The sequence below is a fragment of the Musca vetustissima genome, unplaced genomic scaffold (assembly GCF_032173495.1).
Source record: "Musca vetustissima isolate MV318-11 ecotype Yass unplaced genomic scaffold, APGP_CSIRO_Mvet_v1 utg5255, whole genome shotgun sequence".
In the NCBI taxonomy this organism is placed as follows: Eukaryota; Metazoa; Arthropoda; class Insecta; order Diptera; family Muscidae; genus Musca; species Musca vetustissima.
Genome location: NW_026878903.1, coordinates 104,112 through 130,564, shown reverse-complemented (window position 1 = coordinate 130,564; position 26,453 = coordinate 104,112). Strand labels below are relative to the sequence as shown.

Here is a 26,453-nt window from a genome sequence, read left to right as displayed (position 1 = left end):
CATGGAGACTGAATCATTAAATCGGAAAAATTCTTCGCGAAAGAGTTCTGTGGTAAATGGAAATGGTGAGGCTGCGGCAAAAGTCGAGGCCGATGGAGGCGGTGAAGTAACGCTAAAGGCGAAAATGAGTTTGATCAATGGCTGTACGGTTATTGTTGGGTCCATCATTGGTTCGGGTATTTTTGTATCACCCACCGGTGTGCTGATGTACACGGGCAGTGTGAATTTGGCTTTAATTGTTTGGGTGGTATCCGGTATATTTTCAATGGTAAGTAATGTTAATAATTTAAAATAAACAAGTCAATTAAGACCTTGAAAAAATATTTTTAACCAGTAAGGAAAGTAGTAAAGTCGGACTGGGCTGACTATATGATACCCTTCACCACTTTGGGTATATTCTACATATGTATCCGAAAAACGTCGCCTTTTTGAAGGAATTTTGACATGAAATTGAACGAACTTGAAATGTGATTTTTATGTCTTCCTAGAACCAATGCTAAAATTTAGACTCGTTTGCGACGGATTTGTGTAAATCGATTTAAAGCAAACTTGACACACGCTATTCGGTATGCTGCACTGTTTAAAATTTAATCTCAATAAAAAAGTCGAAATTATATATGGAAGCTACGATATATCTAGATCTGAACCGATATGAAGCAAGCATGCCAGAGATTAATTTATATCAATTTCAGTACGTTGTGTCAATCGGCCTAGCTGTTGATCTTTAGTGCACAATTTACTTAAAATCGGACGAGGTGGTGTACACATCATTCTACACTTAATTCAATAAGCTATGCCAAAATTCGTGCAAATCGAATGATTTTTCAATTCCGAAATTCAATTTCAATAGGGTTCGTCCTTGGGCCAAACAAATGAGCTGTACCAAATTTCATCCAATTCGGATCATAAATGCGACCTGTACTTTGTTTACAATTTAACATGGACAGACGGACGGACGAACGGACATGCATAAATCGACTCAGAAAGTGATTCTATGCATATTCTCAAAAGGAACCATGGGCCCATCACGATTATTTTTGCCTGTTACAAACATATGCACAAAGGCATAATACCCTGTACCACAGTGTGGTGAAGGGTATAAAAACCCAGGCCTGTTGTAAGCCTTGAAAATTGTATTTTTTAATCCACTAATTTTGTAGGCATAGAAAAAATATCCACGTCTATTGTAGGTATTGAAAAAAATATTCTTCATAAATCCACGCCTATTGTAGCCCTAGAAAAAATATTCTTCAAAAAATCCACTCCTATTGTAGGCCTTGAAAAAATCTTTTTAGAAAAATCCATGAACCCCTTTTCGCCAAGGAACCTATACTATAAATTATGACTATTTGCCAACAATATTAAATCAATTCGATAATTATTTTGAAACATTGTATCTAGTACAAAAATTATAATAAAAAAATCCCACCTGTGATATCAAACTGGTATTTAAAAGACGATAAAAAGTCAAATAGTATTTTTGTTTACTTCGTAAAATGTAAATATGAATTAATGGCAACGACCACCTGAGACATATTCGATGAACAAGAATAAAGCCAATTGTTGGCTAATGAAACATTACTACGAATATTTATTTATCACATCATTCATGAACACACTTTTTCGATAGACACCAGCCCATTTGTAGATGTACTACTATCTACTTCGTATTCCATCTGTGGAATGGACCCCACCCCTACTTGACGATATACAATATAACACCTAATCCATATGGGAACAATTATTACGGTGAATGAAGACTACCGCTGAGGTGCTTTTAATGTAAATTGTTAAGCGTCGACTTGTCGTTCGGTTGACGATTGTCACCTGTTGCTGGTGGTGCTGCTGCTACTATTATTTGCATTGATATTAGCACGATTACACGTTGTACATGATTCTAATACTTTCTTCTTCATCATCGTGTCATACCTGTTTCACTGGCTACCTTATAAATAATTCAATATTTATTGCTGGTTTGGAAAACAGATGTTTGATGCGTTAATTGAACTAGTTTAAATTGGATTTGAGATTCAAATTAATGTTGGAATATTGATGTAGGTTGTAGGGTGATTTGTTTAAATATTTTTTAGGGGCTACCAATAGGCGTGGATTTTTATACCCTACACAACTATGTTGTCAGGGTATTATAGCTTTGTGCAGCCCCAAGAGTTTGTAACGCCGCGAAATATTGGTCCTAGACCCACCATTAAGTATACCGATCGTCATATCTCGACTAGCTGAGTCGATCTAGACATGTGTGTCCGTCCTTCCGTCTGTCCATTATAATTTGTAAACACGATAAAGGCCACAGTTATGGACCAATTTTCACGAAATTGTGCATTTAGGATGGGTTCTGGCCAATGTTTTTGGTAAAGATCCGTTAATATTTAGAGGATGTAATGGACCAAATACTTAATTTTTATCGGTTATTCGGGTCGCTCTAGAGGCCGCAATTATGACCCAAACATCGCGAATTTTTACATAGAGAAGGGGATCGGGCCAAAGAATATAGCTTGCCTGTTTTGATAAGGATAGGTCAATATTTAGCGGGTCAAATGGACCCTGACTTTTGTGTGAACAATTACAAAATTTGTATTCTATAGCGTATAGATTTACCCCTGAAGGACATATACCCGACCTATATTCAAGGGCAGTGGTTGACCTTTAAATTGATATCAATTATATGGTCGTATGTACTCGGATGTGGGAGTTACACTTAAACATTTGCAGGTGCTTATGTATTCAGATATTATTTAGTAACCCTTTACAACGCTAATATCGCGAAATATTGCCCAAGCTCAGAATATAGATCCACAGAAAGTTAGTTTTTCGTGGAAGTTGTGTAGGGTATCATATGGTCGGCCCCGTCCGACTATACTGCTCCACTCACTGGTTTAAAAATATTTTTAAAGAGCTACCAATAATACAGGTCGCATTTATAATCCGAATTGAATGAAATTTGGCACTGGTCACTTTTCGGTCCAAGGACGAACCCTATTGAAATTGGGAAAAATCGGTTCAGATTTAGATATAGCTCCATATATATTTTCGTCCGATTTTAGGTAAATAGTGCACCAAAGTTCTTATATATCATTCGATTTACACGGAATTTGGTATAGAGTACTGAAAGGAGTCTAAAACGACGTGTTTTAAATTTCGTGAAAATCGGTTCAGATTTAGATATAGCTGCCATATATATATATTTTCGTCCGATTTTAGGTAAATAGTGCACCAAAGTTCCTATATATCATTCGATTTACACGGAATTTGGTATAGAGTACTGAAAGGAGTCTAAAACGACGTGTTTTAAATTTCGTGAAAATCGGTTCAGATTTAGATATAGCTGCCATATATATATTTTCGTCCGATTTGACATAAATATTGCACCAAACTCCCTATATATCTTTCGATTTGCACGACATTTGGCATAGTGTACTGAATTGAGTCTAGAATTGTGTGTATTAAGTATCGTGAAAATCGGTTCAGAGTTCCTATATATCCTTCGATTTGCACGAAATTTGGCATAGCGTTCAGAGTTCCTATATATCATTCGATTTGCACGAAAATTGGCATAGCATACTGAATTGAGTCTTGAATGATGTGTGTCAAGTTTCGAAAAAATCGGGTCAGATTAAGATATAGCTTTCATGTATATTTTCGCCCAATTTAAGGTAATTGGTGCACCAAAGTACCTCTATATCTTTTGATTTTCACGAAATTTGGCATAGCGGACTGAATTAAGTCTATAGTGATGTGTGTTAAGTTTCGAGAAAATAGGTTCAGATTTCGATATAGCTCCCATATATATTTTCGTCCGAGTTAATGTAAATGGTGTACCAAAGTCCCTATATATCTTTCGATTTGCATGAAATTTGGCACAGCGTACTGAATTAAGTATACAATGATGTGTGTTAAGTTTCCTGAAAATCGGTTCAGATTTAGATATATCTCCCATATATATTTTCGTCAGATTTTAGGTAAATAGTGCACCAAAGTTGCACGAAATTTGACATAGCGTACTTAATTCAGTCTAGAACGATGTGTGTTAAATTTCGTGAAAATCGGTTCAGATTTAGATATAGCTCCCAAATATATTTTCCACCGATTTTAGGTAAATAGTACACCAAAGTCCATATATATCCTTCGATTTGCACAAAATTTGGCATAGCGTACTGAATTGAGTCTAGAATGATGAGTGGTCAGTTTCGTGAAGATCGGTCAGATTTAGTTATAGCTCCCATATATAGTTTCGTCCGATTTGAGGTCAATAGTGTACCAAAGTCCCTAATGATATATCTGTAATTCTTCTATATTTTATTTGTTTTTCATAAAAGCAGATGTATTTCAAAGAATCGAATATCTTCAAAGCCATTCCAAACATATAATTTATTTATTTACTTATCCCATTATTTCAATTAAATTGAATATTTTACTCGCATTCCTCCTCCATTTACACTTCATAAATATTTGAGGGCTCTGCTTGACATGCCATCATAGCCAGCAGCAGAAGAAATTGTAGGCATTTCATTTTGTACAAGGGTTCTTGTTGTGGCGGTATGCCATCCTGCCACAGGCATTGACAATAATGAAATTACTCTGGAATTCCTTTAGCTGCCACTACAAGAACAGGAAGTCATAACATTCAGAATTATTGAAAGTCAAATGCATACATATCTCATTACTATTCTCTTAACGTCCTGCTCCAAGCCTCCAGGAATATTTACTCCTTCTCTGGCTAAGGAGTCATATTAAAATATTGAGTATTTCTTGTCATTCTCAAGTTGTTCGTTGTGGGTGGGCGAAATTCCTTCACTTGCAGTGTACATTCCTCTCTGACACACTTGAGAACATCAAGTGTCAATGTTTATGGACGATGATGACGGCGACGACCGTATCGATGTCGATAACAACGAATTGGCGTGACATCAATGCTAGCCAAGTTGTTGATTGTCTATTGGAGTCCAACCACTATGGCGAAAATAAAAAAACAACAACGTGTTAGGAATTTCCATTTTTCTAATTTAATTGATTTTAGAAAAACAAAAAATGTGCGTTGGTGGTTTTTCTCGGGTATTCGTATACGAGTACAAACATATTTCCGGAAAATTAAATATTTAATCAATAGCTCACTTGCTTTGTCTATATGGAGTATTTCTGCCCAAGGCGGATTATAAGGAATCTCTTTATGGAGGATTGTCGAAGCTATAAGCGTAATTTTTAAGGCCCATCAGAGGGCGGATTTTTAAGAAAATTGTTCAAAGAACAACCGAATTTTTTTATATATTTTTAACTCTTAAGAATATTCGTAGATTTTTTTCGAGATATTTTTCGAAGGCATGTCAATAGGCGTAGACTTTTAAAAGTATTTTTGAAGAGCTACCAATAGGCGTAGATATTTTATTATAACCTTCACCACACTGTGGTACAGGGTATTATGTCTTTGTGTATATGTTTTTAACAGGCAAAAGGAAACGAGAGAGATACATGGTTCCTTTTGAGAATATGCATAGAATCACTTTCTTAGTCGATTTATGCATGTCCATCTGTCTGTCCATGTTCATTTGTAAACAAACTACAGGTCGCATTTATAATCCGAATTGGATGAAATTTGGCACAGGTCACTTATTCGGCCCAAGGACGAACCCTATTGAAATTGGGAAAAATCGGTTAAGATTTAGATATAGCTCCCATATATATTTTCTCCGATTTTAAGTAAATAGTGCACCAAAGTCCCTATATATCCTTCGGTTTGCACGAAATTTGGCATAGTGTACTGAATTGAGTCTAGAATGATGAGTGGTAAGTTTCAGGAAAATCGGTTCAGATTACGATATGGCTCCCATATATACATTCGTCCGATTTAAGGTAAAAGGTGCACCAAAGTCAGTAACTATCTTTCGATTTGCACGAAATTTTGCACAGCGTACTGAATTGGATGTAGAATGATGTATGCTAAGTTTTGAGAAAATCTTTCAGATTTAGATATAGATCCCATATATAGTTTCGTCCGATTTTAGGTAAATGGTGCACCAAAGTCCCTATATATTTTTCTATTTGCACAAAATTTGGCATAGGGTAGTGAATTGGATGTAGAATGATGTGTGCTAAGTTTCGTGGAAATCGGTTCATATTTAGATATAGCTCCAATATATATATATTCGTCCGATTTTATCTAAATGGTGCACTAAAGTCCCTATATATCTTTCGATTTGCATGAAATGTGGCACAACGTACTGAATTAAGTCTAGAAAGATGTGTGCCTAGTTTCGTGGAAATCGGTTCAGATTTAGATATAGCTCCCGTATATATTTTCGTCCGATTTAAGACAAATGGTGCATCAAAGTCCCTACTTATCTTTCGATTTGCATGACATTTCACAGCGTACTGAGTTAAGACTAGAATAATGTGTGTTAAGTTTCGTGGAAATCGGTTCAGATTTAGATATAGCTCCCATATATGTATTCGTCCGATTTAATGTTAATGGTGCACCAAAGACCCTATATATTCATAGATTTGCACGAAATTTGACATAGCGTACTGAATTGAGTCTAGAATGATGTGTGTTATGTTTCGTGAAAATCGTTTCAGATTTAGATATGACCCTATATATATTTCGTCTGATGGTACACCAAAGTCCGAATATATTTTCGATTTGCACGAAATTTGGCACAGCATACTGAATTGTGTCTAGAATGATGTGTGTTAAGTTTCGAGAAAATCAGGTCAGATTTAGATATAGCTCACATATATATTTTTTGTCCGATTTAAGGTAAATGGTGCACCAAACTCCTAATGTTAACACGAAATTTTGCACAACGTATCCAATTGAGACTTGAATGACGTTATTGGGGTTTGTTAAAATTGGCGCGAATGTAGCCATAGCTTCCATATGTATTTCGAACGGGTATCTGATTGAGATTAAATAAATATGGTGCAGAAAGACATGAGTATGTTCCTTCGAGGGAACATTGACATACAATTGTAAGGATACATATGTAGAATATACCCAAACTGGTGAAGGGTATCATATAGTCGGCCCAGTCCGACTTTACTACTTCCCTTACTGGTTAAAAATATGTTTTTAAGGGTTAGCAATAGGCGTAGTCTTTTTAAATAAACATTTAATAAAAAAATCAGTCAATGGAATTATTTTCTGCCACGCGACCACCTAGTGTCAACAGATCAGGAATAATTATCTAGTAAGATTCAAATTAAATATTAATTAAATATATCAGCATCATTTGAATTTTATATATGACAAGCTATTATAAATTAGTTTCTCCAATTAAAATATTTTAAATCCCATATGTAATGGTGATTACACTCATCATTACTCTCATCACCACTTTTTTCTTTAATTTCAATTTTAAATAAATATCATATTTGTTTTTCTGTTTCAGGTCGGTGCCTATTGCTATGCGGAATTGGGTACAATGATTACAAAGTCCGGTGCTGATTATGCCTATATTATGGAAACATTTGGTCCATTTATGGCCTTCATACGTCTGTGGATTGAATGTATGATAGTGCGGCCGTGTTCGCAGGCAATTGTCGCGCTCACATTCAGTGTTTACGTGCTGAAACCATTCTTTCCCGAATGTACACCACCCGAAGATGCAGCCAGGCTATTGGCTGTATGTTGTATATGTAAGTAACAATTGTGAGTGGATTAAATCTCGCAGTTAACTACGATAAGAAGAGTTTCAATATAAAATGACTATTGACCCTTGCATTAATCCAGGAACTCAAAAAATATGTTTACTTGTTTGTTATGGAATCACAATAAATAAACATTTTATTTGTTATTGTATTTGCAACAGATAGTAGTCATAAATTTGTAGTTCATCCGACAAACTCTATTATTTATTCAAATTGAGATGGACGTTTCAAGACTAATGTAATTTATTGGAAAAATTACATCAGACGGATTGAAGATATCTCTGGAAGTTGAAGACAAAGAAAGATATTTTAAGGTCTAGCAAACACATTTGAATCGTGTCTTGTGAATTAATCTTCACAATCGTAAGAAAACGCTTCCCTTTCATTAATGCCTTTAGTTTTGGGCAGAGGAAAAGATCGATGGATATTGTAGGTCAGCCCTTTTGCAAGCCTGATCCACAATATACAATATGTTCCTCCCTTCTTTGTGGTCAAGGTAAAAGGTCATGTAGAAGTAGGACGGTGCGCACATGTTGAACAAAATCTAATATACTATTGGCCACATACAAAATGTACGAATTTTAAAAGATTTTCTTCGAAATTTTGACAAAATCATTATGTTAAATAGGTTCCAGAAGGAGAGTAGAGGAACTTCGTGTAATTTGGACAACCATTTTGTAAGTATTCAGTACTCTGAACACTCTGTGCATGCTCTGTACTAGCTGACTTATGACAGAACGGTTGCTTAAAAAAGATTTCCAGGCGCGTCGGTCTTGTGCGCATCTCATCCATTTTGAAAGACCATTTCCGAGATGCCTACTACTTAATATTTTCATCGGATTCGTGGCCTTCCCCCTCTCACTTGGCTAGCTTTTATATGCCTTTTGAGCTGGGGCATCTTCATCCATTCTCACAAAATGGCCTAGCCAACGTAGTAGTCGCTGCAGCTCGATCCGTCTGACTATATCGTTATCTGAGAATAAATTGTATAGCTCATGGTTCATTCGACAGCGATATTCACCATCGACGCAGATCGGCTCATTGATCTTCCGGAGAAATTTTCTCTCAAACACTCCAAGAGCTGCCTCATCTGCTTGCGCAAGTACTCATGCTTCAGATCCATACAACATCACGGGTAATATCAGCGTCTTGTAGAGTGTGAGCTTGGTCTGGTGAGAGGTTGCCTTGATTTTGAGTTGCTTACTCAGACCATAATAGCATCTGTTGGCCAACACTATTCTCCTCCGGATTTCACAGGTTATGTTATACGTTTTTTTATGGCGGTACCTTGGTATATGAAATCGTACACAACCTCGAAGCTGTAGTTTTAAATTTCCGCAGTTGGTCCGAGTCTACCAGACGTCTTGCCAGACCCACTTTGGCAGACTCCTTCTCAATTCCTTCAAATATGGCTGTTACCGCTCGCAATGTTCGACCCATTATATGGATGTCGTCAACGTAGGCGGGTAACATATGCTGTTTGGTGCACAGAGTGTCATTTATGTTCACATTTGCATCTCGTATGACCTTTTCAAGCAGGATATTGAACAGGTCACACGACAAACTGTCGCCTTGTCTGAATCCTCGTTCGGTATGAAAGGCTCCGAGAGGTCCTTTCCTACTTTAACTGCTGACATTGTACCAGTTAAAGTTATCCTGCATAGCCGTATTAATTTTGTAGGTATGCCAAAGGCAGACGTGGCTTTAAACACCTCTGAATAAATAGGGCTGTCGAAATCGGTTTTATAGTCGACGAATAGGTGGAATGTGTCGATGTGTTTTTCGTAAGGGGTTTTCCAGGATCTTGCGCAGAGTAAAAATCTGATCAATGGTGGATTTGCCAGGCCTGAAGCTGCATCGGTATGGTCCAATGATGTCATTGACTATTGGCTTCAATCATTCACACAGCACGCTGGATAGCACTTTATAGGAGACGAGAAGGAGACTTATTCCTCTATAGTTGGTACATATCGTCTTGTCTCTTTTTTATGCTCGGAACACAGGATGCTAAGGTTCCAATCATTGGGCATGTATTCCTCTAGTCAAATTGTACAAATGAGGTCTTGAATAGTTCGGCTGGTAGCCAATCGACACCTGCTGCTTTATTGTTCTTCAACCGATTAATTGCTACTGTGGACCTCATCTTGGCTAGGTGGTATGCATTCTATACCGTCATCTCTCTTATTGGCTCTGGGGTATCTTCTTCACCGCCACTATTTGATACAAGAAGCTTTTCAAACTGCTCTTTCCAGATCCTCAGCACGCTATCTGTATTTGTCACCAGGTTTCCATCTTCATCTCTACAGGAGGATGTGCATGCGCCAAAACCTTCGTTTTGGTGTTTTACTCGTTGGTAAAATTTCCTGGCTTCATTCTGATACCTGTACATTTCGATTTGCTCACGCTTCGTTTTTCTTGTTCTTTCTTTTTTTTCTGAAAATGCGTTTCTCCTCTCTCCCGATAATTCTCCATCGCGTTACGTGTTGCTACTGTTTGCAGGGTTGCCCTATACGCTGCATTTTTCGCCTCGGTAGCATTACGAAACTGGTGATCGTACCATGGGTTTCTTGATGGTGGTTTTTGGTATCCAAGCATTGCTTTTGCTGCAGTTTGTAGGGAGTGCGTAATTCTTTGCCATTGTGCTTGTATACTATTATCGGGAAAAGAAGTGCTTTCGTCAAGCAGGTGGATAAGTTGAGCGGAGTAGGCTTCTGCTACCTTTTGTGTTTGCAGTTGTCGACGTCGAGTTTCCGTGTTACATTAGATCGCACCTTTGCTGCTACATTAAGACGGGTGCGAACCTTGACTGCCACAAGATAATGTAATCGATCGAACGTCTAAAACACTGGACGAATGCCTTCTGTCTATCACAACAATTTGATTTCTCGTTGCTTAATCAGGAGAAATCCAGGTGGCCTGTGTATATCGAGATGCTTGAATCTGGTGCTGCTAACTACCATGTTTTTTACTGCCGCAAAGTCAATTAACCTCATGCCGTTGTAAGATAAATATTTTTCCTTCCGATTTTTGCATTAAAATCTCCTAGCAGAATTTTAATGTCATGGCCAGGGCAGCGGTCATATGCTGTTTCTAGGCGCTCGTAAAATATGTCTTTGGTCTGCTCATCTTTGTCTTCCATCGGAACATGGGAGCAAATAAGACTGATGTAGAAGAACTTCGCTTTTATGCGGATTATAGATATTCGCCCATCTACTGGAGTGAATTTGGAGATGAGGTCTTTTATTCTCCTGTTGACCATAAATCCGCAGCCATATTCTTGTCTCGTTTCATGACAGCATGAAGCTATAGCTTCATGCGTAGTCGTTTGATTTGCTTACGCCAAAGCGAAAACTGCGTCAGTTCTGTACAACGTGCTCACATTCCAAGTGCAGATTCGCATATCGTAATCCTTTATACGTTTGCTGGGGTCGTCAACATTAGGGAGTTTGGTTTTCTTATTCTTTGTTTTTTTATAGTAGGAGGGGTTTTCCGAATGTGGGCAACTAAACCGACGCCTCAACCCATTTTTTAATAGTTCTTATGGGTTAACTCCCGGCAATTATCAGCTCACTATTTGAACGGGTGATGAAAATAACTACCCCAGGTGATACCGCGGTAGAGCTATAAAAACATGGGTTGAGATCGTCGGGTTAGTTGCCCAGTGTCCACAATTGAGATGAAAGAGGGACCAAGATAATCCTGGACTTCGCCATGTTAAAGTCAATCAGAGCCGTTACTTTGTATCTATCATCCCCTACGTCTCCCGCTGAGACTCCTTATAAATTCAAATCTCCATTTCCCCATAAATATTAATAGCAACCCATAAAATTCCTATTTAGTCCCTTCCTAATAAATAAATATTTGTTTTCTTCATTTCAGTAATCCTGACATTTGTTAACTGTTGGGACGTCAAATGGGCAACCGCTGTGCAGGACATATTCACATACGCCAAAGTAAGTAAAAGACACACATTCGTCCTGCTGCTCGAATGATAAAACATCATAAACTGATTTGTCTTTTCGTTTCATCTCTCCTTTTTTTCCTTAATCCATTTACTAGCTGTTGGCCTTGTTTATCATCATTGCATCGGGCATGTATCAACTTTACTTGGGCAATACCGAATATTTCACATTTGAAAATACCGATACAAAAGTCACATCGCTGGCCCTATCATTTTACTCGGGATTATTTGCCTACAATGGATGGTAAGTAAAGGAAAATGGTAGGAAGGGGCAAATGGATGGTCAGGATATAAAAATGGGGAGCATAACGCAATTCATGGATACACATCCGTGCGACCGAGGATGTGCTGTTATTGAAGGTTGCGAAATGTCACTACTTGTTGCTTTACGTTGCTGCTTTATTTTGCTTTTTTTGTCATTACAATTGGAAGTCATGAAATGAGTAGATAGTCAGTATGAAAATAATAGGATTTTGTGATTTGATTATTTTTGCTGACCTCTCTTACATGACGGGACGGGGAATAGTTGTGGGTGAAAAGAAGATGTGGAAATGGCAGTTGAAGTTAATTGAGTTATACTGGTTATTTAATGATGATGCTGTCGCTGTTATGTATATATGTTATTAGGGAATAGCTAATAAGGTTATGTTGAGATCAAGGAGAAACATATTGTTTTCCTTTGGGAATAAAATTTTTATGGTTTGCATTAAAAATAATAGTATTAGATTGTCGGATTTAGTAAACAAGTAAAAAACGTCATTATGTTCAGACGGGCCAAACTTATTATACACTCCACCAAGTGGTGTGCATATGGGGACTATGTTATTACATTATGTGGTAGAAGGTTCTTCATGATCTAAAAAAATAATATTCCAAATTGCAGAAACTCAGGTTGGAAAACTGGGGTAGGAAGGGAGATAATGTAAAGCATTAAACTATATTGAATAATTTCAGGAAAGAAGGTTCTTATTCGTCAGAAATCCAATAAGCCAAATTATAGTCATTTCGATGAGAAAGTTCGGTTAAGAGATTATTAATGCAAAAATGGGGCAAGACCTCTCTCAGAACTTGGACTTATATAGACAGTATATCACAAAAATGTGGTATGCTGCAGCACAGTGCACTGTCCACATATGGAACAGACGTAGGCTACTCGGTGAACAATTTACACAAAATCAGACGAAAATATATATGGGAGATGTATCTAAATCTAAACAGATTTTTGCAATTTTAATACACATCACTTTAAACTCACCTCTTTAAAATTTCTTATAAATCGAACAAACATTGTGTTCTTCGGCGCACCATTTACATAACATTGAAGGAAATATATTTGGGAGAATACGTCTAACTGGACATAACTCAGTACACTGCACAAAATGTTGTCCAATCGGAAAAATGTTGGGAGTTTGGTGCACCATTTATATAAAATCGGACGGAAACTATATATGGGAGCTATATCTATATCTGATCCGATGAAACTTAACACAAACTATCCTATTCAATTCCATACGATATGCCAAATTTCGTCATAATCGGACAAATATTGGGAGTTTGGTTCACCATTTACATAAAATCGGACGAGACTATATAGGGGAGATATATCTATATCTGATCCGATTTCAATGAAACTCTATCCTTCTTTCAATTCCATACGACATGCCAAATTTCGTCATAATCGGACAAATATTGGGAGTTTGGTGCACCATTTATATAAAATCGGACGAGACTATATATGGGAGATATATCTATATCTGATCCGATTTCAATGAAACTCTATCTAACTTTCAATTCCAAACGAATTGGGAGTTTGATGCACCATTTACATAAAATCGGACAAAGTTCCATATGGGAGCTATATCTATATCTGATCCGATTTCAATGAAACTTAATACACCCTATCCGACTTTCAATTCCAAACGATATGACAAATTTCGTCACAATCGGACAAAAATTGGGAGTTTGGTGGACCATTTACCTAAAATCGGACAAAGCTATATATGGGAGCTATATCAATATCTGATCCGATTTCAATGAAACTTAACACATTCTATCCTACTTTCAATACCATACGATATGGCAAAAATTAGGATTTTGGTGGACCATTTACATAAAATCGGACGAAGTTCTACATGGGAGCTGTATCTATATCTGATCCGATTTCAATGAAACTTAACACATCCTGTTCGAATTTCAATTCCATACATATGCCACATTTCGTTACAATCGGACAACACTTGGGAGTTTGGTGGACCATTTACCTAAAATCGGACGAAGATCTAAATCGGAACCGATTTCAACAAAATACAGACATCAAACGGGACCTAATTCAGTCCGTTGTGAAAAATTCCGTCTCGATCGGACACATGTTGTGTGTTTTGTGCCCCATTCAGTTAAAATCGTATTTTCGTCCGATTTTATATAAATGGTGTACCACAGCCTCTATATATCTTTCGATTTGCACGAAATTTGACATAACGTTCTGGATTAAGTCTGGAGAGATGTGTGCTAAGTTTCATGAAAATCGGTTCAGATTTAGATATTGCTCCCATATATATCGTTTCGTCCGATTTCATACAAATGGTGCACCATAGTCACTATATATCCTTCGATCTACACCAAATTTGCCACATCATACTGAATTGAGCCTAGAATGATGTGTGGTAAGTTTCGTGAAAATCGGTTCAGATTTAGATATAGCTCCCATATATATTTTCGTCCAATTTTATATAAATGGTGTACCACAGCCTCCATGTATCTTTCGATTTGCATGAAATTTGGCAGAGCGTACTCAATTAAGTCTAGAATGATGTGTGCCGAGTTTCGTGAAAATCGGTTCAGATTTAGATATAGCTCCATATATATTTTCGTCCGATTTTATATAAATGGTGTACCTCAGCATCTACATATCTTTCGATTTGCACGAAATTTGGCATAGCGTGCTGAATTGAGGCTGGAGTGATGTGTGCTAGGTTTCGTTAAAATCGGTTAAGATTTAGGTATAGCTCCCAAATATATTTTCGTCCGATTTACACGAAATTTGACAGGGCGTACTGTAATAAAACTGAAATGATGTGTGTTAAGTTTCGAGAAAATCGGATCAGATTTAGATATAGCTTCCATATATCCATCCGATTTAATATAAATTGTTCACCAAAGTCCCTATATATCCTTCGATTTGCAGGAAATTTGGCATATCGTACCGAATTAATCCTAGAATGATATGTGCTAATTTTCGTGAAAAGTGGTTCCGATTTAGATATAGCTCCCACATATATATGTTCGTCCGATTTTCGGAGAATAGTGCACCGAACGCCTAATGTTTGTCCGATTGATACGAAATTTTGCACAACGTATCATATTGAGACTAGAATGGCGTTATAGCTTCTATATATTCGTATATTATTGAGATTTAATTTTTAATAGTGCGGCATACTGAAAAGAATGTATCAAGTTTGCTATTTCCACAAAATTGTCCCATTTTACCTAAACGACTTAAATCTGAGTTTTTGACATATTATTGCGTAGAAAATGATCAATTTTGGTCCAAGTTTCGGCATAGCCCCATTATTATATATGTTGGGTAATTTCAATCGAGTTCGCTCTTATTCGATATTTGAGGTTGTCATCTCATTCGGTGGCAAATTTTCCTACCTAAAAGTATAAATATCGATCTTTAAGTATAGCCTTCATATATGTAGGTTCCCTACTTTTTCCCAAACGAAATTACTATATTTTATCATTACGCAGTGCCTGTAATTTGGCGTTCCGGAACCTTGGGGGTAAATAACATCTTCACTGAACAACCAAGTCCTTGTTTATAATTTTTTCTTTCAAAATTATTCAACAAATGTATACTGAGTGATATATTTTGTTCTCCAAATTTCAGGAATTATCTTAATTTCATTATTGAAGAATTGAAGGACCCTGTTAAGAATCTACCCCGCGCCATTGCCATTTCATGTATATTGGTTACCCTCGTCTATGTTTTGGCCAATGTTTCATTCTACACAATTTTGTCACCCGATGAGGTGTTAGGATCTCAGGCTGTTGCCGTAACCTATGCCGAAAGAGCTTTTGGTGTTATTGCATGGACCATACCAGGTAACCTCTGGAAAATGTTATAATTCTGACTTTATTAAATCAAATATTTTTTATTGTTTCAGTATTTGTGGCTCTTTCAACATTCGGTGCTGTAAATGGCATTCTGCTAACTTCATCACGTCTCTTCTATGCCGGTGCCAATGAGGGTCAAATGCCTGAAATTCTAACTATGATTCAAATACAAAGATTTACACCCACACCAGCTGTTTTGGCCATGGCTTTGTTGTCGATGTTATATTTGACAGTATCGGATATTTTCGCTCTAATCAATTATGTTGGTTTTGCCACGTGGGTAAGTAGAGGAGGAGTTCTAAAAATCAACCCAAATGAATAATAACCAAACAAATCTTCCTCATATTCTTCCAGTTAAGTATTGGTGTTGCCGTCTTGTGCTTGCCCTGGTTACGTTGGGCCCAACCCAATTTACCCCGCCCAATTCGTGTACCCTTGATCTTCCCCATTGTCTATTTGTTGGCCACAATTTTCGTTACCGTCGTACCCATGTATGCCAGTCCTGTTGAAACCGGCTATGGCATTTTGATGATCATGTCCAGTATACCCGTGTATTTGGTATTTATTGCGTGGAAAAATAAACCAATGTGGTTCCAAAAGACTATGGGTAAGTTGGCTAAGTAGTACACACAATTAATATATATTTCATATATATAACCAAAACATCAACTCATTTGCTCATTGGGCTTTGTTTTTTATCTACGAAGTGAAAAGAATATTATTCCCATATATTTTATGATTTTGAAATCCTAACATCCCTTTTTAAATTTTTATAGGTGGATTTACTCAAGCATTACAGAAAATGATGATGGTTGTTCGACCAAAAAGTTCCTCAAAGGTTTTTATTTTTTTATTTATTTACAATTATTTTTCCTAATTTTTGTTTTTGTTCCTCTAAAATTTTATTTAATTTGTTTATCCCTATTTTTTAATGCATGCAATCTCCATCCTGTCTTTTTATGCACAATTTGTTTTTCTGTTTAACTTCTTTGTTATTTCTTTCTTTGCACAAAATTTGTTTAACGATCACACATGTAGTATGTAGTATCACAAATTGTTTGTAGGTATTGGTGAATGGCCAACTGTTTATTCAAAATTCTACGAGTCACAAAATTTTTAAAACAACTCTATAAAAAACAATAAGGACTATGGGTATATTAAACAGATGCATCCCAACAGACGTCGCATTTTTTTAAGGACCATCAACATGAAATTGAATGAACTAAAATATGTGATCTTTATCTAAATGTGAACCGATTTAGATTAATCTATAAACAAGTCATTCATTTATTACCCGTTGAGTATTTTGAGCCCAATTAACACGAAGTCGGTCCGAAATATATATGGGCTATGTCTGTACTTCTACAAAACGGGATTTTAACGAGACATGTCACAGCAGTATATTTTGTTCCTTTCGGCCACATTTTTAGTCCATGGTGCAACATTTACTTAAAATCGGACGAAAATTTATATGGGAGCTATACCCAAATCTGAACCGATTTAAACAATCATGGGACCTATACCTAAATCTGAACTGGACCTAATTCATTACGCAATGATAAATTTAGTGCAAGTTAAAAATAACATAGGAACTTTGGTATACCATTTACATTAAATGGGACGTAAATATATATGTGAGCTATATCTAAATCTGGACATATTTTCACGTAACTTAACACACATCATTCTAGACTTCATTCAACACGCTATGCCAAATTTCGTGCAAATCGAAAGACTTTGGTACTCCATTTATCTTAAATCGGACGAAAATATATATGAGAGCTATACCTAAATCTGAACCGATTTTCGAAATTAAGCACACATCATTCTAAGCTGAATTATGTACGCTGTGCCAACTTTCGTGCAAATTGAAGGCTATATAGGGTCTTTGGAGCACCATTTCCATAAAATCGGACGAAAATATGTATGGGAGCTATATCTAAATATGAACCGATTTTCACCAAACTTAGCACACACTATTATAGACTTAATTTAATTCGCTGTACCAAATTTCGTACAAATCGAAAGATATATGGGAACTATCTATCTATAAAATCGGGTGAAACTATATATGGTAGGTATATCTTAATTCGAACCGATTTTCACGAAAATTAACACACATCATGTTAGATCCGATTCGGTACGCTTTGCCAAATTTCGTGCAATCGGAAGCTATATCTAAATCTGAACCGATTTTCACGAAATATTACACACATCGTTCTAGACATTATTCAGTACGCTATGACAAATTTCGTGCATATCGAAAGATATGTAGGGACTTTGGTACACCATTTACCTTAAATCGGACGCAAATATATATGGGAGCTATATCTAAATCTAGACCGATTTTCGTAAAACTTTGCACACATCATTTTAGACTCAATTCAGTACGCTATGCCAAATTTCGTGCAAATCGCTATATCTAAATCTGAACCTATATCTAAATCTGAACCTATTTTTCCCAATTTCAATAGGGTTCGTCCTTGGGCCAAATAAATAAGCTGTGCCAAAGTTCATCCAATTCGAATCATAAATGCGACCTGTTCTTTGTTTTCAATTTAACATGGACAGACAGACAGACGGACGGACATTGATACAGTGAAAATGTGCCTTATCGAAATATTGGTTCTAAGCCCCATGTTTCTTTGGACCAAATCCATTTCAGAAATTTTTGATTTCATCCAAACATTGCCTACCTTATAATTTCTTCCAAACTTAGTTCAAGTTCGAAGACGGGGAATATCGATCCACTCCTTCTGGTACACAGGTGCTAGGCCTATGCCTAAATGCGCGAAACATATCGGATAACTACTTCAATATAAAAATAAAAATATTAATAATTTTTGGTGGGGAGATTTTTTACCATATACGACTACAAAATACCAAATTACTGCGAATTCAGCTGAAAACCGCGCTAAAGAACCCCAAAATACCGAAAATTGGAGGGTACCCTTATATGGGGACTACCCGAAAAAATGGACCTATATATAATTTTTTGTAGAAAGATTTGGTACATATTAAGAACTCAAAATACAAAATTACAGGCAATTCGGTTAAAAAATCCGGTCAAAACCCAAAAAAAAAAAAAACTAAAAATTGGGGGGTACCCTTAAGTGGACCGATATTTATAATTTTTAGTAGAGATATTTGGTACCCAATAAGAACCCAATGTACACAATTTTCAGCGAATTCGGTAGAAAAATGCGCTCAAGAACCCCAAAATTTAGCACTTTTAGTGCTAGATTTAGCACTTTTTAAACTCGTTTAGCACCAACAAAATTGATGTAGCACCTAGCACTTTTTTTAGCATTTTTAATTTGTTCCAAGATTTTTTCAAAATTTTTAGTATTACTCCAAAAAAAATGTAGTTTCTCGATTTCACATCGACACATTGAAGTTTCCATATGCTTCACATGTTGGATTTGATTTTCCAATGTTTTTTCTAGTGAGCGGAACAGTATAGTCGCACGGGGCTATCCCTATGATACATTACGAAACTACCACAAGACTTACATTTTCTGTGAAACTAATGTCCGTGTCGGTGAGAATTTGGGCGAAATATCCACCTCCTGGTGTTGTAATAATACATTATCAGAATATAACATGTAAAAAACTATGTTAACGGCCGAACTTTTTATAACTTTTATAACTTTATAATAAATTACAGTCAGCTCGATTGGAAAATGTGTCCAATATCCCCAAAATACGGAATATTGGGGGGAGCCTTATAAGGGGGCTAAACCAATACTTAGACCGATATATGACATTTGCAATACCAAACATCCAAAGAGTACTAGCAATGCAAGCAGCCATGTTTTTTCGTTAACTAGATTTGCCTTATTTAGAAAAAAGATTTATCCTCTAAATATCATCCATTCAAAACCGATAGATGCCGCACTTCAATAAAACCGGAACATTATGCAAAATTGTATACCTATAATCTAGTGCGGTAATGGTAATACTAAATACTATTAGAATAGATGTACCCCTGTAAATATTTACGTATAGCTCCCACACCTGGTCTCTGCCCTTCTAGAATAAATGTGAAGAGCATATAATGCAATTTTTTTTATTTTTTCAAATAAAAGTCTGGGTCAATTTGACTTGCTCAATATGCTTATTCATTAGCATTTTCCCCATGTACAATTTTGTGACCTCTACAGAGACCAGAAACAAATATAAAATGCTTTGGTTGACTTCAACAGCCAAATATTGACCGTTTTTACTAAAAACAATAAGTGTCTTCACTGGCCACAACCGGATATGCAGAATATCGTGACAATTGTTTCACAGCTATGACCGTTACTTTGTTTACAAATGTTAATGGACATACGAATAGTCACCTACATCTATATCGACTCAGCTATTCGTGATATAACTATCCGTATACCAAAATGTAAGTCCAGGACCAATATTTCGTCTTAGAGTTTTACGCTGATCAAGAATATATATACTTTATAGGGTCGGAGATGATTATTTCGATGAGTTGCAAACGAAAAAACAAAATTAATATACCCTCCATACTATGGTGGAGGGTATAAAAACGAACCCAGTATCGTCATCGTCCTACTTTTGTCCTTTCCTCATTGGATGAGTTTAAGTTTATGTGGCTCTTAGAATTTTGAATTATTTTATTTTTAAATACTTTGTAAATCGGTCTAAATGTTCTAATATACTAATATTTATACAAATTTATATGGATACGCATGGTGATTAGTACTAGACAACAAAATTTAATTACAAATTTCTAATAAGTTTTTTTTTCTTTAATTCACAGTAAGTCTTACCAGGTTTCTGCAGAAAATTCTCATGGTCCTTGGAAAGACTAAACCAGCTCAGGTGTAAAACAAAATAACAGAATTTGGCAAATGAAAACATGATGATGATGAACAATAAAAAAAAGCACAGAGAGAAAAAAGCAAATACAATAATAAGGAAGAAAAGCTGCTTTCACAAAACGAAACAAATAACAACAAAAACAATAAAAACACAAAATGGCATTTACATATATAGTTTTTTTATGTTAACAAACTAAGGCTTTTATTATGAGTTTCTTTTTTTTATTTTTAATTTATGATATATAGTTTTTGTAACTATGATTAATTTTCCATAACAAAAAAAAAAAATATGAAAACGACAATATGTGATTATGATTTAATGAAAATAGATAAAACAACAAAAAACACAAATTATTTTACAATTAATTTCCCCTCCCATAATATCATCATGACTATTTTTATATACATACATTTAAATGCTTTTTAGTTATAGTTTTAAAAGTTAAGTTAAACCCTAAAAACAAAGTATGGTCGAATAAAACAAAAGAAGAAGAAGAGAAAACAAGAAGGATTTCCAATTCTCATATGTTAATTTATTTTGTTATAAAATAAATGCAAATTCCATGAAAGCATTACAAATGCTGAACTTAACTGCCATTACCAAAAGAGAACTCCTACTTAAAAACAACAAACAACCTTTTTAATGAGAAATAGCATACAAAATGGATTTGGATTTGAAATATATATACACCTGTTAAATGGACCACATACATTTAGGTATATGTCCTGAAACAAAAACCCCATGCCGCTCGAAATGAAAAAAATCCCACATCATTTAAAAACATCACAAAACATATCCTCAAAATAACCACAGATACCTTGAAATTTGCTAAAAAAAATTCGAATTGTAGTTGAGAGAAATTGAGAGGGAGAGAAAAAATTATAACATTTTTTGTTTGTTACAAATATACATATTAAAACCAATACAAACAGCAATAATTATTTACATAAAATACACATAAATGTTTATTTGTTATAAATTGTTAATAAGATCTGTTTGAACTTTAAAAATAACACAAGAACGAGAGAGAGAGAGTGAGGGAGAGAGAAAGCAAATAAAATATGAAGATTTCATCAGAGGCATATATGTATATATAATATGTTGAAAAGGGTTTGAGCATATCTTTATTAATCACAAGATCATTAAGAAAACCAGAAATTGACAAAAGTTGGGTACACTGCATTCGGATACTATTTTCCCAGGATTCTTATAGTCATATTGCGCAAAAACTAAAATGGATGCAATATGGAGACCCACATCAATTGAAAGGTCTCGAAATGTACTTTAAGAATATATACACCTTATACCGAAGAAAAAACTTTGCTAAACGTATTTTCTCGATTTTCCAGTGACAATGGGGAGTCTGTGTAGAAAACGCCATGTTGTGGAAAAAAGTGGGGACTCTGTGTAGAAAACGCCATATTGCACAAAAACTAAAATGGATGCAGTATGGAGACCCACATCAATTGAAAGGTCTCGAAATGTACTTTCAGAATATATACACCTTATGGTGTATATATTCTAATATTCTAATTCTAATGGATTTTCTCGATTTTCATTGCAAGTCTCAGTGACAGTGGGGACTCTGGGTAGAAAACGCCATATTGCGCAAAAACTAAAATGAATGCCGTATGGAGACCCACATCAATTGAAAGGTCTCGAAATGTACTTTCAGAATATATACACCCTATGCCGAAAAACAAACTTTCGCCTAACGGATTTTCTCGATTTTCATTGCAAGTCTCAGTAACAGTGGGGACTCTGTGTGTATGGAGACCCACATCAATTGAAAGGTCTCGAAATGTACTTTCAGAATATATACACCTTGTGGTTTCTCCTACAAAAATTTCCGTGAATTTGTTACGGTAGCCAGGCGTATTACGGTACAGTATCAAATTTCGGTAGTGATTGGCTATAATTTTACTATCTGAATATCCGGTTCAAAAATTTAAAAACCCCGTTCTTTTTTCTTCGTTTTTTTTGCGTGTTTGGTCTTTTGTCAAAAACTTAACTGTTTTACATGGGCTTTCGACGTTTCTGACGTATGTATGTCATTTACGTCACTGTTACTAACGGACAATCTCTGCTATCAACATAAGTCCATTATTCCAAAATTTCGGTAGTATAAAGAGTTTGGAGACGATTTCAACTAATGTAACAGTCTTTTTTATCATGCATTCTCTTTGTGCTTGCATTATTCGGTATTATGGTTACGTTTTTTACCAAATTATAACTAACCAGTGAGCGGAGCAGTATAGTCGGACGGGGCCGACCATATGATACCCTACACAACTTCCACGAAAATTTAAGATTCTGTGGTTCTATATTCTGAGCCTGGACAATATGTCGCGATATTTGCACCCTCTTGACGATCTAGAGGTCAACACATATTACTAATATTCAGTACAGTCCTTCTGGCCAACTAGAGGTCAACAAATATTACTAATATTCAGTACAGCCCTTCTAACTACTTGCGCAGATTCCATTCACGGTGGGTTGTGTTGTGATGTTCGGCTTTCAATTGTGGCCTATAGATCGACTTGAAAAGCACCAAAAATTAAATGTTCGGTCCAATTCATCCCAATATTATTATCTGATCATCACCGTAAATTATAGGCGTTGTCCTTGACCATATCTGGATCCTCATGGAAAATTTCAAAGCGATCAGCGCTATATTTTCGCCCTACAGTGTTGTAATGGGATACTAAATAATATATTAATGCGTAAGCACCCGTAAATATTAAGGTCTAACTCCCACATCCGAATACATACGACAATATAATTGGTATCAGTTTAAAAGTCAACCACTCCTCTTGGATATACTATCAACTTCTCGGGCGTAGGTCCTTCAATATTTGGTATTTTTGGCGCGTATTTTTACCTATTTATCTCTAATTTTATATTTTGACTTATCATTGTCCTACCAAAATTAGTCAATATCTGTACACATACATCAGTAAGCCAAAATTTTGGTATTTTGATAATTTCAAAAAATTTTTCCACCCGGTCATTGGTGTCAGTCGGCGATGGTGCCAAAGCTCGCATTGTGGTAGTGCACAATGATTCGTCTTTCTTTGTTTGGGTTTTAAAAACTTTGAGAATAATTTCTGGTCTTTTATAATAACACCATCTGATAATACATTCTGGCCCTCTATGACCTTACACGCTCTTACTCTCTGGCCGTTTAATACAAATATTTATGGGCCTGTAAAAACTATATGAAGACCTTAGACTCTCTATGTGAAAACCTTCTTCTGATTTTTTTTAATACCTCGTGGTCTTCGATGAGAATATATGTTGACCTTCTACAAGAAGACCTATATGAGAACATATAGGGAAGACTTTTTGGACTTTGTTGAGAATATCAAATGTCTGACCCCTCTGGCCGTTTAATACAAATATTTATGAGCCTATAAAAACTATATGAATACCTTGGATTCTCTATGAGAAAATCTTCTTCTGATGTTTTTTAAATACCTCTTGGTCTTTTATGAGAATAGATGTTGAACTTCTACAAGAAGACCTATATGAGAACATATAGGGAAGACTTTTTGGACTTTGTTGAGAATATCAAATGTCTGACCCACAATGAGTAGGCTTTCTGGTACTCTATGAAAATACCATTTGAATTTCTATGAGAAGAACTTCTGGTTTTCTTTGATAGCACCTAATACCTTCAAATAGTAGAACAACTAGTTTCAATTAGAATATGTTCCGATCTTCTAATCTAGAGCACATTTGGCCTATAAGGAGACGAATTTATATTCCCTTATAGAAGATATCGTAGGTCTTACCCGTAGTAACATTCTCAGCTACTCTCCAAGAAGACCTTCTATTTTTCTGTGAAAATAATTATAAATTACCATGAGATAATTAAATCAACATTATAATTAAAATCAACCATGTATTATTTTAGCCATCTAACATAGTGTTCATCAGAATACTATCTGACCTTCTATAATTCGATTCTTCGGGGCGAAGGTCTTACCTCATAAAATCTTATATCCTAATTAGAATTATAAGAAACCTTCTATGCCCTCTATGATAATACATTTTGGTTCTTTAACATTTTATGGGATGAACCTCTAATTTTTTAATGAGAATACCGTCCGACCTCTTAAATAAAGTCCTGAACTTCTTATTAAATGTCTTTTAATAGACGACCTTTGATCTTTCTTGCCCTATATAGAAGGCATTGTAGATGTTACATATAGCAACATCTTCGGTGATCTATAAGATGAACTTCTGGTTTTCTTTGAGAAAATATTCTGATATTCTATAAAAGGGCTTCTGATGGAAGGTCTTCTACCCTTTTCTGAAAAACCCCTTTGACGTTTTATAAGAACGCTATCTGCCCTTCTGTAAGATGATATCACCTTCTGGCTTCATCTGAGAAAACATTCGGATTTTCCATAAGAATACTTTCGGGCCTCTGGCCTTTTAATATTTTATGAGAAGAAATTTCGATTATCAATTAAGATCTAAATTAAATGAAGATAACACCTTCAAGGATCCTTCAGCATAATATATATATATATATATATATATATGTACGAGGGCAGTTCGGAAAGTTCTTAGCCTAGCACAAAAAACGCGGTATGCACAGAAAAAAGTTAAGTGTTTTGAAAACTTCCGTATCTGTTATGTTTTCAAAGAAAACTAGAAGACGACTTTCTTGCCCTATATAGAACATCTTCGGTGATTTATATGATGGACTTCTAGTTTTCTCTGAGAAAATATTCTGATCTTCCATGAAAAAGGCTTCTGGCCTTCTAATGGAAGGTTTTCTAACCTTTTCTGAAAACCCCCTTTGATGTTCTATGAGAACGCTAGCTTCCCTTCTGTAAGAGGGTATCACCTTGTCTCTTCGTCTGAGAAAACATTCGGATATTCCATGAGAATACTTTCGGTTTTCTATGAGTATACCCTCCGGCCTTTTAATATTTTATGAGAAGAAATTTCGATTATCAATTAAGATCTAAGTTAAATGAAGATAACACCTTCAATAATCCTTCAGCATAATATATATATATATATATATATATATATACGAGGGCAGTTCGGAAAGTTCTTAGCCTAGTACAATATGCGCGGTATAAACAGAAAAAAGTTAAGTGTTTTGGAAACTTCCGTCTCTCTTATGAACACATATTAAGGTTTATTTCGATCTGGCAACTCTTTCATATAGAAACAGGTGTTCAAAAAAAAAACCTAGCACAAAAAGCGCGGTATAAACAGAAAAAGTTAAGTGTTTTGGAAATTTCCGTCCCTCTTATGGACACATATTAAGGTTTTTTTCGATCTGACAACTCTTTCATATAAAAACAGCTGTTCAAAAAAACACATCCTCAATTTTTCACAATGGAAAAATTAGAAATGCGTGCTTTCATTGTAAAAAATTGCAGATGCGTCTTTGAACACCTGTTTCTATATGAAGGAGTTGCCAAATCGGAACAAAATTTAATGTTCATAACAGAGATGGAAGTTCCCAAAACACTTAGCTTTTTTCTGTTTGTAACGCTCTTTTTTTGATAGGCAAAGAACTTTTCGAAGTGCCCTCGTATATAGCTTCGTACAGTCTCCCTGTTGGCGGCCCTAAATTAGACCATCTACCATTTATTTCATATTATACATGTATTTAACCAGCGCCGTCGGCAGAGATACACAACAAAATACATACAAATTTATAACAATTATTATTATATTTTATTTTGCATTATATATGTATGTACAATTGAATTTATATATAAATGTTTGCATTAATAATATAAAAAAATAAATACACAACATTTTCTAATTTTCGAAAAAATTAAATTCTTAAAATAAAATTCGGTTTCTTTTAGACTGAATTTTATCGAAAGACTTCTTCCCCCAAAAT

General features: G+C 35.5%; 1 protein-coding gene across 2 annotated transcripts; it reads left to right on the top strand.

The window, feature by feature from the left end:
- LOC133323686 (Y+L amino acid transporter 2) lies at positions 1–20,616 on the top strand. Of its 2 annotated transcripts, XM_061532604.1 has the most exons (9): positions 1–268; positions 7,401–7,647; positions 11,539–11,612; positions 11,719–11,864; positions 15,510–15,724; positions 15,787–16,016; positions 16,091–16,343; positions 16,513–16,574; positions 20,514–20,616. In XM_061532604.1, the coding sequence occupies exons 1-9, from the start codon at positions 2–4 to the stop codon at positions 20,514–20,516; spliced, it is 1,497 nt and encodes a 498-aa protein (XP_061388588.1). In that variant the 5' UTR covers position 1; the 3' UTR covers positions 20,517–20,616. The 2 variants fall into 2 exon arrangements, with proteins under 2 accessions (XP_061388588.1, XP_061388589.1); XM_061532605.1 differs by lacking the exon at positions 16,513–16,574 and having other exon boundaries at positions 20,514–20,610.
- Positions 20,617–26,453: the final 5,837 nt, after the last annotated feature.

Excerpts from the sequence above, each read along its gene's own strand:
- LOC133323686 (XM_061532605.1), top strand. The coding sequence starts at position 2 with ATGGAGACTGAATCATTAAATCGGAAAAATTCTTCGCGAAAGAGTTCT. Across the intron at positions 15,725-15,786 it reads TATTGCATGGACCATACCAG|TATTTGTGGCTCTTTCAACA; the intron begins GTAACCTCTGGA and ends TTATTGTTTCAG. Across the intron at positions 16,344-20,513 it reads GTGGTTCCAAAAGACTATGG|TAAGTCTTACCAGGTTTCTG; the intron begins GTAAGTTGGCTA and ends TTTAATTCACAG.